Genomic DNA, 16,270 nt, shown 5'->3' on the forward strand with positions numbered 1-16,270 from the left:
AGGAAGAAATTTTTTACAGCAAGGGTTCCAGAATACGAATGGGCTTCCAGGAGAGGTGGTGCTATCACGTAACTTGGAGGTCTTCAAGAGGAGGCTTGATAGTCACCTGGCTGGGGTCATCTGACCTTGGTCCTCTTTCCTGCCAGGGCAGGGGGTCGGACACAATGATTCTTTGTGGTCCCTTCCGACTCTACAGTCTATGAATCTATGTCCATCCTCAAATAGGTCTACTGTTAAAACTATCAATACCTGAGCAATGAGAGGTGGGAGGAAGCAGGAGGAGGAGAGGCCTGAAGTAGGGCTGGCAGTGATAGGACAAATGGCTGCCCACCAAGCAGAATTGTGTCAGCACAGCGTTTGCTAACCCTTCTGCCACTGAAAGCCACGTTTACCAGGGATCAGAGGCCACAAATTTTGCAGCAGGCCACTCTACCCAGCCATGCCACCAACACCCACAGCCCACCAGTAGCCTGGCAGGCCAGATGGAGCAGTTCCATGAGTATGATCCAGCCCATGGGCCACATGTTTAACAGCCTTACCTCAAGTGATTCTGAGCTAGGCTCAACAAATATTCAAGAGGAGAGAGAAAACAAAGGAATGGAAATGCTCATAGGTGTTTATTTATAACTGGGTATTCTGCTCGGCAACGTGATTCATTTGGAACCCTTCCTCCAAAGCCTGGTTCACTAATTTCCACTGCTACCTCTTCCTGAGAAGGTGAACTATAAACTAGAGTACTCACAAAGTGGATCTCTGGAAAAAGATGTTTTTATATAACAATAATGTCTGATGGCATTAGTACTGGATCTGGGGACCTGCTACAGCAGTTCTGAGACCGCACTTCTATAAATAGGAAAGAGACAGCTTGTTCCCAGAGTGACCATCACAAACAGATAAAGAAAAGAGACTGTATTGGAGCTAGAGGCTCAGAAAGCTTAAAGTACATGGGCCCAAACTGAAAACTGGTGTGTATTCTGCAGGGAAAACCTTTACCGTGGCCACGGCATTCCCCCAAAAGATGCATCAAATTTGCATCTAGTGAACTGGACCATGAATCTTTTAAGGCACAACAATTCATCAGGTTGCTTTACCAGGACACTGCAGCAAGCAGTCAGGTGTTTAGTTGGGCTCAAGTGTATCCATCCTGCATCTCACCACCATTCTAACAGGGAATTCATCAAAATTCCTCATAAAATAAGAATGATTCCTGACTTGATCACCTTCAGAGTATCATTCTAAAACTCACATGTCTGTCTACATGTGCGCAGACATTTAGTTCCCCAGGGACAAGTAGCAGTGGCACACCTTGAGCCACAACTACTTGTCGCTGGGGACTGCCTGTGCCATGCACACTTTGGCACAGAGTAAGTTGCCTTGGGTGGGGTAGGAGAGACAGTGCCTGGCCCCAACAGCCTTACCTGGGGTTCTGGGGGCCTCCTGGGGCCGCAGTCATGGCGATTCTGCTGCGCAGAGCCTGGCTGGCAGCAGAGCATGGCTTCGGGTGGCCCAGCTCCACTTTTCAGCAGCACATGCTACCCGAGTGTGTACTGTGCCAGGTTTTTTTTTCAGCATTTTTTTTTTTTTAACCCCTGGATATCCCATGGGGGAAAAAAACAGTGCAACTCATGCTTGGGCAGTGAGCCCCTGCAGCACGGAGAACACCAGACTGTGAAGTATGTGGCGCTGCAAATGTGTTTGCGGTGCCACATACTGCACAACTGTGCTCATCTGGACATGCCCATGAAGCTTGTTTATATATAGGAAAAAATTACCAGAACTGTACTAGTTAGTCCATATAGGGAGTTATTCTGACATTTATTCTGGAATAAAAATGGCACTATGGAGTTCTTCTGCTATACTGGTAATTTCCCTATGAATAAGTCTCCGCAATACTTGTGTATGTTTCCAGAGTCTACCATGAAGATCTGTTACACTTGCCTTGCATATTTTTTAACTTTTTAAGGTCTCATATTATGGAAGTTAGCATGGTATAAATTCCTAGGATAGAGCAGTGGGCTCAGGAGTGCCAGACCCTTTAACATATTAATTTACTAAGTACAGAGAAGTCCCTATGCCATGACTAATATCCGATGTCCTTCTATAGAGCTATCCATGAAATTCAAGGCCAACAGACTACCAAAACAAAAGTATCCTCTACTCTGGGTCAAAAGCATTTTTTTCTGTCCCTATCCTACTGCTCATAGATGCTGCTTGCTGAAGAAAATGCTGAAGCAGATAAATGCTGAGCTCACCAACAGAGCAGAGCTGACTTCTGCGATTCAGTGTTTCAAATTAGAAGCAATTAATCCAGAAAGAATGAACTGCATGAGACTCTTCAACCTACAAACTGTACCTTTGTGCATGTGCAGGAGAACCAACAAGCAAAATAAACATCCACACTGAGTAAAATACAAGACTAAATGTAATGTATGAAGAATGTGAAATGATTTTTAATATTTTGTTCATCTTTATCCAAGGTGCAACGTGAGTGAGGGAAGGCTTATAAATATTAACCGTATTTTGAAAGTGGAAGTTTTTTGTGTCAAATCCTATGTAAAATAAAATAAAATGAAATAAAATACTATCCCTTAATATAGCTGGTGTTTAGTTTTAAATGTCTATTTAATTTGTCTAGCTTTATATACAATACAAGCTGAGTTTTTTTAAAGACTATCTGCCCAATAAGAAACTCTTTAAACTGCACTAATTATGCCTTTTTATATAACTCCACTATACTAAATTTTTAAGTGTTACAGTTCAGATACCGTGATAGGATATAAATGCATACAAATTTCAGACAGACACAACACCATTATTTCTGATGTCTTTAACAGTATTCTATTTCAAACTAGATATAGATAGCTGAAGATAACTGCCACTTGTTGCGCAATTTTGACAAAAATCACAAAAAACCTCACCTGAAATCATTTTGAGACGAATTTTCTTTTTCAGGTCCAAAATCAGCAACTGCCAGTAACTCATCAATCTGTAAAATGGGTTAATAAAACCCCAATTAAAGTTCCAGTATAAAAGCTCTTCTGTTCACATTCAGAAAAGAAACAGGCCTGTAGAAGACCTAATAGAGAGCTCTGGTTTACATGTATGAATGTCCTACTTACCTCCCTCTAGGCTTCTGAAAAAGGATCTCTTGTAAAATATTCTATGTTCTGTTCCAAGTAATCATCCACTTAATTTACCATGGCCTCTCGGTAAGTACTATAAAATGCAATGTGGAGCAGAGTCTTTCCTTGGCAGCAGGGTTAAGTGGGCAATCTAACAGATCTTTTCTATTTCTAATTTATCAGCCTTGGGACATATTGCAAGTGCCTTCCCTGCTTGTAATCTTTATACCAAATGGTATAATTAATGCAGAGATTACTGTTTCTTTCAGGTCAGGATAAAGGACTAAAAACCCTAAAACGATTAGCCACTACACGCCTACATTTTAGTTTCAATTTCTACTTTTTTTTTTTTTGCTGGTGACACAGGTATAGTAGAAAAATTCTCACTCTGGTTGAAGTGTGCTGGCATGAAACATTTTCTTGATCCGGAAGTACTCTGAGAAAATTCAATATTTAATTTCTGAGTGAATAATGAAGCTCATCCTCCTTTTTCAAACATTGCTAGTTAAACACTAGATGTTCCCATGCTTCTGACAGCAGTGATAACTGTTTAAGCCCATTGCCAGCAACTTTATATCTAAGAATCAGCTAAATCAGGTCACAGAACTGACTTCAATTAGTTTTTAGTATTATTCTTAAATACCAGCCCAATACCTGGGCTACTCAGTTCCCATAAGAGTCCACAGACCAGTACACTCTCTAATACCTAGGCTAAGTACAGACAGTCCAAAAGCCTAAGGCTGAATAAATTCAATGTTCAAAGATTAGTCTAAGTTGTGTAGGCTAAACCGATAAGCAAGTAAACAGACATTCACTTTTGATTCTAGATATGCAGTCACATGCCTGCAGTGGCCCAGGCCAGAAGCCAGAGGTGTGCTAGAGCATACCTCCCTGCTTGGCTGGAGCAGACAGCTTGGGCCAAGGCTCCTGGGAGGGAGGTTGGCAGGGGAAGTCCAAAGCATCCTGGGATGCTGGAGGACTGTGAGTTAATTTGAATCTGGAGGAGATCTGGGACAGAATTTCAATAAACTGATTTAACTTAAATCAGTTAAGTCTGCTACTACATCCATCTAGGTTTATCTTAGACCAGTTTCAACCATTTTGAAAGTGGCTTATGTGTGCTGAACTTCTGTTGTGTTACAGATTTGAACTGGTTTCCAATCACTTACACCAGTTTATGCATAATTTCTGTCCCTAGCTCTTAAAATTGCACAATCACTACCAAATTTGTCTCTTTGATTGTCCTTAAAAACAACAACAAACACCAAGGGGACAATATTCTGGAAGTACTCCACTATTCTGACAAGCCCTTCTACCTTTACCTAGATAATGCCCTCAGTAGTTAATATCCATGCTTCTTTCCATCAGAGAGTCAGTGGCTTTTTTACAGTATTCAAAATTGGTTCCCAAGACAACTCAACTGGTTATAATCTCTACTCTGTTGTCTGCAATGCATTCAGCCAGCTGGTCACCCTATTACTGTCTTCTTTCTCTTTACCATTAGGTTACGGGACTAGTTTTCCTTAGAGGGCGTATCAGCACCGATAAAAGGAAAATAGACGTTATCACAATCTGATTCTAGTTCTATTGGATTAACCTACTTACCAGTCAGAAACATTCTTAGAGAAAAAATATTAACAAGTTAAAAAAGTAGGTAATGTCAATGGGTTCACAAAAAAACTCCAGAGACTGTTGTCCACCACCTAAAAAGAACAAGTGTAACCCAGGAGAGAACCATACAAATTACACTTGACTTATATGCAGGGTCAACCTACAAACAAGCCCCTGGACAATCTTGCATTTTGTGCTGGTAATAACTTTGTGTACCGAATAAAAATGCAGAACTGGAACGCTCTCAATGCAGGATTTTACTATTTTAGTGTGTTTAACTATTTAGGTCCTTTCCTTAGTTATCTGCTTCTCTGGAAGGGTTTTGTAAGGGTGGTAACAGCTCAAAGACTTTTTCTGCGTATCATCTTATATTTGTGGGTGGGGAAAAGCTGCTTCCCTAAAACAATGTGAAACCAAGATGACTTATATTACCATGTCAACTTATAATCAGAACAGTATGACAGAATTGCTTTCCAGGTGTACTGACTAAACTTCGAGTCCGCTTAAACACCGTACATGTCAAACCATCCATTCCAAAACCATTGTAACATGTGATACTTATGCACCAAATCAGTGATTCTGTCTTACCTTTCTCATGGCTTCAGCTTCTTTATCTTTAACAAATACTATTGGAGGCATATTTCGCAGAACCTGACGAGCTAGCAAAAGATACCTGGGAAAAATGCAGTGTCCAGATATGTGTTAAAGTACAGCATCATTAGAGCAAATGCAGTATTTGTTAAATAAAAATGCATCAGAAATGCACTGTCAGGCAAGGATCCTGTTTGCAAATCCTATCATTCTGAAGGGTATCACTTAGATGACAAATTTTAGGATATCACACGTTTATTTGATATGCTAGTGTTACACTAGCTTAAAGCTTGTCCTCCAGGGAAATTCTTCTTATCTGGTCGGATATGGCTGTGGCTCATCAAAGGAAATTATATGAGCCAAAATAACCAGAAATGCAGATAACCAACATCTTAATATAGAATATTCAAATGAGAGTCACTTTGGTGAATTTAGAATACCTTAAGGATTTCTTACGGAAAACTTCTAATAGGCAAGGGTGTGTATGAAGCAGATAAGCTGTTTACAGCCATGGTTTTTAACCTACAGTCTGTGGACTAAATCTGGTCTTTGGAGCAGTGTCATCTGGTCTGTGAGGTTCCTCATGAAAATTTGGTGGTGGGGGAGCAGTGGCAGCATTACTTGCTGCTAAATTTCCAGACCCATAGGGAGCTCCAGTAGCAAAACTGAGGGGAGGCAGAACAACTGGGGCAGCAGCACCAGGTGCCACAAAAATAGCCACTGCCACAGCAGCTGACCGCACCAACAGCACCATGACAACTAGTGCTGTTCCATGTGTTGCAGCTGTCCTGCAACATCTCTTGGGAGCACCATAAGCTAGATAATATTGCCCCATGTGCCATTATCAGGCTGGCACATAGGGGTGGTCCATGACTGGAACTAATGCACAGGGTAAAGCTGCAGGCACAATCCAGCCCCGCAGTACTCATTTGGCCAACAGAGCTGGATGACTCGGGCACCAGCAATTTACAGCAGGGGTGCAGAGCCAAGCCATCCGGTCCATGGGAAAATTTTTCAGGGGGGTGCTGAAAACTCTGCATGGTCCAACACAGCCTTGCCCTGGCTATTGCCATGCAGTGGGATCAGGACCAGATCAGGCTGGGCTGCTCCTCATTCTACCCTCTCACCTGCAACCTGCATGTCTGAACCACCCCTCTCCCACACATCTGAATTGGGGCTGGGCTATGTCCTGCCCTCCCTCCACCCTCCCGTGCATCCAGATTGGGGCTGCACTACTCTGAACCTCACCCCACCCCACCCTTGTGCATCTGAATGGGGGTCACTCCACACTCCTCCTTGTGCACCTGGAGCAGTGCTGGGATGCTCCCCACCCCTCCTTGTATCTGGATCAGGACTGCTCCCTGGCCCCTCTTCCCCCACACATCTGGATCAGGGCTGCTCCACCCCATCCCCTACCTTCCATGTCTGGATTGGGATTGGGTCACCCCTACTTCCCTGGGCAAACAGATCAGGGTCAGGTTGCACAGTATCCTCACCCCCTCTGCAGCTGGATTGGGGACCCACCATGGATTGCACCCCTCAACAGATCCAGCTCACATGGTGAAAAGGTTGGGCACCACAGGTTTATAGCATGCACTAGTACCTTATACGTAGAGCACTTTTCTGTAGAATACTTTCCACATGCTTGATGTTACCTACTGCAGTAGAATTCCAGTACACACGACATACTGAAAAGTCTGATACCAGGGATACCTGCAAAATGCAAAGACTATTACACAACACTTTACTTAACAACAACAAAACCCCCAAAACATTCACACTTTAAGATGTCTACTATGACCCATGCAGATATGGGTTGACCCGTGCCAAACCTGCGCTGCTACCAGTAGGCCTTGTTTCTTAGAGTAGGAGTGGGGAGCAATGCCCATATATGTTATGACCTGAATTAAACTATACTAGTGGCTTTCAACCTTTTTTTTTTAATTTGCAGACTCCTAAAAAATTTAAAATGAAGATTCAGACCCTTTTGAATTTTAAGTGAGGGTATTCACACACTTTTAATTGACCATAGTTTGGGGTGTACCAAAGTCGAAGCAGATGCTGGCCAATTTCACAGGCAGACTGCGGGCCTTGCAGCCATTTTCGTGAGCATAGCACAGTGGGCCCCCCACACCTCTGACTGGCCATGGGACCCTGGTAGCACCCCCCTCCCCCACTGCTGATCAGCTGCAAGAGCTGTCTGTCATACAGCCCCATCCCTCGACACTGACTGGCTGCAAGAGCTGTCTGTCCAGCAGGCAGCCCTCATAACCAATCAGCAGTGAAAGGTGGCAATCTTGCCATACCAGCTCCACGCCGTCTCCCATTCCCCTCCCCAGCGGACTGTGTAGCCAGGCTGCAGTGGCCACAAGGACTGGCAAGCATTTTATTTTTGGTGAAGATTTTTTTTTCTTTTCAGGGAGACTGCCAAAAAAGCAGGCCTCATGCATTTTTGCAGGGCTTGCCTGAAATCGCCAAGTCATGATTTCGGTAGGTTCCTAATCACAGTCATCTTTCATGGACCCCTTAAACATAGTCTGTGGACTCCCAAGGGTCAGAAGACCACAGGCTGAAAACCACCAAACTATACCATTCAAAGTGTATCTCTTTTTGTGTGGGAACATCCAGCCAGCACAAGTCCTGCTCTATGCTGCATAATTTTCTTAGCAGAATCTGAGATCGTCTGGCAAAACTGTGAGGGCACACACACTCACAGCTCCCCTACAGTGGCAAAATCTCTTCATTCCATCAGCACAGGAGCACCAACTCTTTAAGCACTGAAACACTTCTGCTGCCACAGAGGAGCTGCCCATAAAACAAGTGTTGGTTCACCTTTGCTTTCTGACAGCCATCGGAGACAGAGAACAGAGCCATGGACCACAGTGCAGGACCCAAGTATAAGCAAGTTCTTTTTGACTACTGTACTTAGTTGTCACACTGATTATCATAGTGGCTTTACATAAATTGTAGCTTGAGTACTTGCCTTGGAGATGTCCAGCTTAAGATCATAGAGTTCCTGACTGACTTCACAGGTACTCATCAAGTCTGTGATAGTGTTGTACAAGACCTTATTCAGTATACTTATGCGTATACTGTCTTCTTTCCTAGCTTTCTGCTGAGAATCTTTTAGTATAGAGGCCAAGCCCGATGGCTTATATACCTTTAAAAACAAAAATAGTAGCTATAAACACAGTGTTTAAGCAAATCACAAAACATGTCTGGCTCTACATTAGCTGTTACCACATAGGAAAGATCTGGGAGTCATTGTGGACAGTTCATTAAAAACATCAGCATAGCGGTCAGCAGTGCTCACTCCCACGCCCGCTCACTCCCAGCACTCCTCCAGCCTATGGTACAGGTGGGGAGCAGTGCACAGCCTTGACCCCTTGCTCGCCGGCAGTGAAGGAGCTGGTGTGGAGCATGGGGAAAAGCGGCCCCTCCCCCACCCCATGGCCCATGCTCCCTACTGCAGCTGCTCGCAGCCCACGCAGGGCTGTCCTAAGCAGGCAGAGGCAGCCCCACATGGACTGCGAGTGGCTGCAGCATGGGGCATTGGCCATGAGGCAGGCAAGGGGTCACTTTTCCCCCGTACTTAGCACCAGCTTGTAACCTGCAGCCACTGCCAGCCTGGGTCCCGCACGGCTCTAAGGTCACCCACTGGGGCTGCATCACAATGGCAGCGGCTATGACCACCCCGCATGCCACGCCGGGCAGTGTTTGCTGCTGCTGCCTGCCCGGAGCTCGTGTGCTGGGCAGCCCAGAGGCAGTGGTGGCAGCCTACCACCACCGCGAGCTCCAGGCATGCAGCAGCAGCAAACGCGGCAAGCCTGGAGCCACACAGGGCCAGCTTACAAGTTGGTGCTGACTATGGGGGGAAAGTGGCCCTTCCCCCACCCTGTGGCCAGCGTCTCATGCTGCAGCCGCTCGCAGCCCACATAGGGCTGCCTGTGCCTGCTCAGAACAGCCCTGCGCAGGCTGTGAACCTGTGAACAGCTGCAGCAGACAGCATAGGCCATGGGGCGGGGGAGGGGCCACTTTTGCCCACTCTCCACACTAGCTCCTTTCCTGCCTTTCCCCTTCCCTGAGCTTCCCACGCCAGGGCAGTCACCTGGTCCCAGGTCAGAAGCCCCTGCTGGGGCTGCTGGCTTGGGGGGTGGGGCCAAGTGAGCCCTGCTGTTGCAGTAGCTCCCTGAGGATTCCCCTGGGTCCTACTGCCCCTGGTTCCTAACATTTTTGACAGGAACCAAGGACAGATAAATTTTAATTTTCAAAAATGTTTTAGGGTCCCCACGGGCCAGATAGAATGGCCTCTCAGGCTGGATCCAGCCTGCGGGCTGTATTTTCCCCACCCCTGGTTTAGCCCAATTCAAAAAGGGATTGGACAGAGTCTTGGAGAAAAGGGGCTTTAGTAGCTATTGAGCACAGGACTTAGGGATACAACTTCTGAATCACAGCTCCCTAGACTTTAAATGCTGGAGGCTGCAAGTGAGAGAGGAACAATGGAAAAAGCCCTGGTCATATCCAGTTCACTCTTCCTTTCAGCATCTGCTCTCTGCCACTGTGACACAGGATACCAGGCAAGATGGATCTATGGTCTGACCCAGTAAATAGCAATTCTTATGTTCTTAAATGTGATCTAAAGGTACTGTATTAAAGATGTATTGTCTCATATTCTCTAGTATAGCGCAGCTCCTTAAATTTAGCCATCCATTCAGTCCAGTTCAGTAAATCAGTGTTCTACAAGGCAGGGAGTGCAATATGGAAAAATATTTTAAAGATAGCTTTTAAAACTGCACTTTGAATAAAAGTTGCAAGAGAGGGTCAAATTTTGTAGGGTGACTTATTATATAAGGAGTGCTTTAAACACAATACTACATTTTAAACTTCACAAATAGTGTGCTACAGATTATCCAAAACAGTAAAATATTTCAGAAGTGGAGGGGATGTGGCAACTCTGAGGCTAGTTAACTGGCTATTTAGACAACATCCTTTAAACCAGGAATGTAAAACTAATCTGGCCTCATGGGCCCCCACCTGTCACTGCTGATTGGCTATGAGGGCTGCCTGTTAGACAGACAGCCCTCACAGGCAGTCAGCAGCAAGGGGTGGGGCTATATGACAGACAGCTCTTGAGGCTGATCAGTAGTGAGGGGAAGAGATACCAGGGCCCCATGGATCATCACTCAGCAGCTCTGCAGGCCAGATCAGGACAGACTTCCTGTCCTATGTGCACCATTCACAGTGCTGCGTCTGGGGCTTCTGCTGCATGTGGCATGCAAGCTGGACCCAGCACTGCATGCAACAACAAGGTGTTGGTCCAGGGCGCGTGCTGCATGTGGTGCCCTGCTGAACTAGTTCTGCATGCTGGCTCCAGGGTCAGTCTACAGGCATCCATGAGTACCAGGGCCAGCACACAGGGCCAGTCCAGCAGGGTGCTGCCTGCAGGCCACACCTTGGACCTCCTGTACGGTGTGCAGCCCCAGGTCTAGCTGATGCACCACATGCAGCACAAGCCCTCAACTGGTCCCACAGCTCACAAAGTCAGTTCATATCCAGCCCATAGGTCCTATGTTTAACACTCCTGCTCTAGGCCACTTATCTGAATTTGGATCCTATCGGTAAGGAAGAAAAGTAACTACAATCTTATGGATGTGTGGAACAAACACCACAGTTCACTCGCCAGGGAACAAATATCTACAAACTAAGGTCCATCTACATTACAAAGTTCTGCTAGTACAATGATGCCAGCTATGGGTGAAAACAGATCATAACCTAGCGCTAAGCCAGCTCTCCCACCCAAATTTCAATTGTGGACACAACTCTGCAGGAAGAAGGAAGAATGGCTTCTGCCATTCCAGGAGCTAGCTTACTTCTGAGGGCAGAAAATCTTTTGCCAGCAAAGTTTCATCTATACCAGAGGGCCCAGCTACCATAATTAAAACCTAAAAGTCTAGTTGCTAGGACAGCATTTAAGTCTAAAAACTTATATGAAAAATAAGGTCCCAGTTCTGCCATCACATCACACCCCTAATTCCAGGTGTTTAACAAGTCGCCACTGACTGATTTCATGCATGAATGTGTCGTAAGATTGCAGCCAAGGGCTAACCCACATGGAAAAGAGAGGCAAAATATTGTGGTGGTGAGAACACCATCTTGCAGACAGTAAAGTTGCTTAGAAAAGCAAGACTTCAGGATTAAGGTGATATTTTCCAATGAAGTTATGGCATGAACATCCATGGAACCCAGTGGAAAAACTTACATAGGTATCGTGGGGCACATGAAAAAAGCACATGTACACCAGAATGGAGTACAAACACAAATAAATTACTGCAAACACAAATAACCTGACACTGACAAACTTAAAATAACTCTTTCTGCTATTCCCTTTCCGCTACCCCTTTGCATTATGCCTACATTTAGTCTCCATTTCTACCACCAGACTTGCAATTCCATGGAATGATTGGTGAGTCTTAAACAATTCTTGTGCATAGTCAGCACTTCTGATTCTGGTCGTCAGGCCTGGAATCTTTCCTTCTAACACCCGTTAAAGATGAGACTCCTTTTGACGTGGCGCCTAAACATTAGTGTGACTTCTGTTACTCAGTTTCTGGTGCTTCTTCACTAAGAAATTAGTGCATTTTGACCACGACGGGCAATAGGAAAAGCAAAATTCACCCCTCAGGACGGACATAAAGATGATACTTTAACAGTCTGCACTTACCAGATGAGACTCCAGCCCACGGCTGTCATACCAAAACTTCTTCCTTTTGGAAAAAGATAAACAACATAAAATTACTACACTGGTCTCACTGGTGCCAACCTCACATTTTCAGGGTCCAGGTAACAAAAAGAACACTTCCCCTGAACAGAAGCCAGTAACACCAGATGAAGACCCTGAACACCTGCTGCCCTTACAAGAGCTCACAGGAAAATCAAATCCTCCCCAAAAAAGAGCAAGGGCTGTGTCCAGATGAGTACAGACCTTGTGCCACTGCTACTTATTCCTGGGGAATGCTGGTACCATGTGCAATCCAGTGTATGGCAGGTTACCCCAGGTAAGGTATGGGAGGCTGGGGCCAGCAGCCTTACCTGGGGGTCTCCTGGGGCTGCAGCCATGGCAAGAAGTCTGGCTGGCAGCCGGAGTGTGGCTCTGGCCTTCCAGGCTCCAGTTTTGGGTGGCACGCACTGCTGTCACATGCACCACCCTGCTTTTATTCAACACGGGTGTTTTTGACCCTGGGATCCTGCAGGGTCAACCCCCCTCCAAGCTGCCACAGGAAATGCCTGCACATGCAGTATGTGGCGCCACACACAGGCCTGCGGTACCACATACTGCACTCGTCTGTGTTAGAAATGGAGTATTGTTAGAAATGCACAGCTTGCATCTTGCACCTGATAAGAAAGAAACACTGCCAAGGGCTTTTTTCCTTGCCCAGCCTTGCCACAGCTCTTCTTATACTAAATCGAAGACTCTCCCCCAGCTTCTCCCTAGCCTTTCTCATGTAGATTACAGAAGCTGGAATTCAACTGACTGTGTCCTTGAAAGAGGGGGGGTTTAAATTCTTGGTGACCTATAGAAGTCTCTGAGCATGCTTAATTAGCTGATGCATATTTACCTCTCCGCCCTGCATACTTAAGTAGTCAATTATAATATACATGTGATGTATGTAGTGATGTAACCACACGTATGCTTATATGAAACGGAAGTGAGCTGTAAGAGTTCCTGTTTCTGCACACGTGCCCAGGAGGAAAAAGATAAATACAGCCTGCAAAATTCCTTGGCGGGTTCAGAGTAATCTGAGTTTTTGACTCTGCTCTGACCCTATTTGCAAATACACCTTTTGTGCCATCTAACGAGTGTGTGTCTGTGATTTTGGTGGCCTCCAGAGAAACGAACCGCTTTAAGCATCATCTGGGGTTTAAACGCATAAAAGACTCTAAAATAAAAACCGCACCAAAAATCATTCCCACCTCGTGGGGTTTGTAGCTTGTTTGTTTGGGGGGGGGGGTTGGGGGGGAGAGGGGGTTTGTACAAAAACACTTCCAGTCCCAAGCCGAGAAGGTAGAAAGCCAGATGAGGGGTGGATCCTGAGGGAGTGTCATCCTTCTCATGGCAGGGGAGAGCTCGACTTAGGACAACAGGCCACTTCCTGACCATGCCGAGCCGGCGCAGGCAGGCTCCCGAAGGGCAGTGCCACGGTGACATCATCAAGAGCGCCTCTGTGACGTCACAAGCACGCAACACCCCCGCGTTCCAGCCGCCCCGGGGCCTCCCCTGCTTGGCATCGCCGGGCTGCGGCAGAGGCCGGCCCGGGGGGGCTGCGTCGTGTCCCGGTCTGGGCTGGGGGGATCCCCGCGCACCTACTTGGTTTTGCGGAGGAATTTCTTGAGCAGGTTCCTGGAGCCGCCCAGGGCGGCGGAGACGTGCAGAGCCCGGCGCGCCCCGGCCGCCAGGCTCCACATGGCGCCGCGCCTGTCCCTCCGCCGACCGCGGCTGAGAGCCGGCGCAGCGCCCCCTGCGGGCACGGCGGGCCCGCCCCGGCTCCGCGCCGCCTCCCCTCCTCTGCCAGAGAGCTCGGCTTGGCTTGGCTTGGCGTGGCGTGGATCGGGGTGTCTGGTCTCGCCCCAGGCCCCTTGTCCCGCAGGAAGTGCGTGCGAAGCAGCTAAGAAAATGTATTCAAGCTCATAAAAGATGTAAAAGAAAAAGAAGCCTAATAAAAGGTCTCACCTCTAAACCAAGAGTGTTTGCGTTTTGTGTTCCTCGTGTGAAGTAGCTGAATTATCTCTTTGCCTCAGCTGATTTCTTTTTCTTGTTTCTTTTTTTTGTTTGTTTTTGTTTTTTGGGGGGGGAGGTCTCAAGGACAAAGACTGAAGGCTGCCAAGGAGAGTGTAGCTAGATCCCCCTAGAGCTGCATTTCTCAACCCGTGGGTCACCACCTGAAAGTGGGTTGCAAGAGCATAGGAAAGGAGACTTTCAAAATGAATTCTTTTAAGGCGAAAAACGTGGGAAAGCCTTGCTTGCAGGCTGACAGCGTTCCAGCCTGCAAAGGGCTGCTTGGGGGCCCCGTATTGCACACCTCCTCCCTGCCCCTGGTACAAAGCAGGGTGAGAACTGCTGGTCTAGAGAGACCCAGTTCTATGCTCTCCCCCTGTAGCATCCACTCTTGGCCCTGTCAGAGAGGCTCTTGGGCTAGGTGGATCATTCATCTGACCCAGTATGGTGTCTTTTATGTTCTTACAATTGTCCCTCACCTGTTCTGATGGGCATCAAATCTCAGACTAATCAGCCCCAGATGAGTAGAGTACTCTGCTTTTAGCCTGAGCAAGCCAAAGTCAGTATGTGCACAGCCATCCTAGCCCCCAGCCCCCATCTCTCACTTGGGCAGGACGGCAGCAGGGACCCTTGGATATGGCTTCAACTTGTTGCTCCATTCTGACCCAGTCCACTCAGCTCAAAGGAGAAACACCCCTTTGAAGCTCTGGCAACTAGATTGTAAGGGCTTTGGGGCAAGACCCAGCTTTTTTATTGTGTGTTTGTACACTGCTTAGCACAGCGATTCTCAAGCAGAAGGCCATGGCACCCTGGGGTGTCTTGAAATCCCTTCATGGGTGCTAGCAAGGTGCCATACAAAATTAGCACTGTTAGATGTACAAACATGATTCACAAGATAAACCCAGGGAGTGCATCCCTGCATGCCAGTGGCACAGCTGGTGCAGGGCTTCCAGGGGGAGGGCAGCAGGGCAGGGAGCCCTGAGCCTGCAGCGGGCAGCAGGCAACTCACATTGGCCCTGTGCAAAAATCTGGGGGGCCGGTGCCTCCCCCCTCATAGCCCTCCCCAGGAGTGTGCACAGCAGCAGGCAGGCATTCCCTGTCCCCTGGTCCCCTGGATGAGTCCTGGGTCTCTCCCACTTCCTACCCCAGCCCCCATGAACTACCCTGGCTGGGCAGTGCCCTCAGTCCCAACCCCTCCCTCCCTCCCTCACCATGGAAGCCTCAATCTGCCCCCCTAGACTTTTACCTGCAGGCAGCTGGGGGAACTGCTCTCCACTGCTGACTGGGGCTATATTCTTGGCCATGTCCATATGTGCATGTGCACACATGCATGTGGCACCCCTTGCAAGCTGGAACTCTGCCAGCCTGCAAGAGGAAACACACCATTTCCTGCATTTTTCCGTGATGAATGGAAAACCCAGATCCTTGCACAATACTGGAAATCAAGGACAAATGCTGTCCTGGAGTCATGAAGCCTAGTACTGGGATTTTATGTTCCCATTTTGGGGACTGCCCCTTCCCAAAGGAGGCCAGGGCCCTGGGGACCCCCATGTACTCGGCACCTATGGCACACACAAGCTTTGGTGCAGGATGAAGTACCCTGCTTTGGAGAAACTGCCATTTCCTTAGTTCTTCTTGTTCAGCCCCTGCCTGCTGGAGGAGCCAGGGGGGAACTAGAGAAGGGGAGACACTCTGGCCAGCAGCTAGAGCATCTCCCAGGAAGGCCGAGCCTCTGCGTCTGCCAGCACACGCTCCTGTGTGTGCTGTGCCACTTTTTTGCAGCATTTTTTTTTTTACTACTGGGATTTCCCAGTAACAAAATTTGTAGCACAGGGCGCATTTTAACGAGCCCGGAATGCAGTTTGTGGCACTGCAAAGAGGTCTGTAGCACCACAGACCGCACATGCCTGCACATCTGGTTCCCGCCAGAGATTTCATTCTAACCTGTTGCAGTCCTATCCAGGTCAAATATGAACTGAGTTTCCCTACATTTATTCTCCACCTATTTCTCACTTTTATGTGAAAGGGAAGTTAAGCTGCTGACTCCAAACAGCAGTAACACTGTTCTCTAGGTGGGCAGGAGACATTTGAAAGCTTGATATTTACTTTCCCTTCCCAGAAATATTGTATCAGTCATGACTCAGAACAACTGAGGCCTCCTCCTGGGAAGAAG

The 16,270-nt window shown here is 47.2% G+C and overlaps 1 protein-coding gene across 1 annotated transcript in view; it reads right to left on the reverse strand.

Moving 5' to 3' along the window:
• Window positions 1-14,023, reverse strand: part of RBFA (ribosome binding factor A) — a 31,121-nt gene extending 17,098 nt beyond the window's left edge. The window contains exons 1-6 of the mRNA XM_090039514.1: window positions 13,690-14,023; window positions 12,046-12,088; window positions 8,308-8,484; window positions 6,928-7,037; window positions 5,322-5,406; window positions 2,919-2,986 (exon numbers count right to left, since the gene is read on the reverse strand). Coding sequence (XP_089895640.1) covers window positions 2,919-2,986; window positions 5,322-5,406; window positions 6,928-7,037; window positions 8,308-8,484; window positions 12,046-12,088; window positions 13,690-13,787 — 581 coding nt within the window. The 5' untranslated portion in view covers window positions 13,788-14,023. The remainder of the gene's footprint in view (window positions 1-2,918; window positions 2,987-5,321; window positions 5,407-6,927; window positions 7,038-8,307; window positions 8,485-12,045; window positions 12,089-13,689) is intronic.
• Between the last annotated feature and the right edge of the window lie 2,247 nt (window positions 14,024-16,270).

This window comes from Crocodylus siamensis, chromosome 3 (assembly GCF_052110815.1).
Source record: "Crocodylus siamensis isolate JL-2025a chromosome 3, ASM5211081v1, whole genome shotgun sequence".
NCBI classification, from domain to species: domain Eukaryota; kingdom Metazoa; phylum Chordata; order Crocodylia; family Crocodylidae; genus Crocodylus; species Crocodylus siamensis.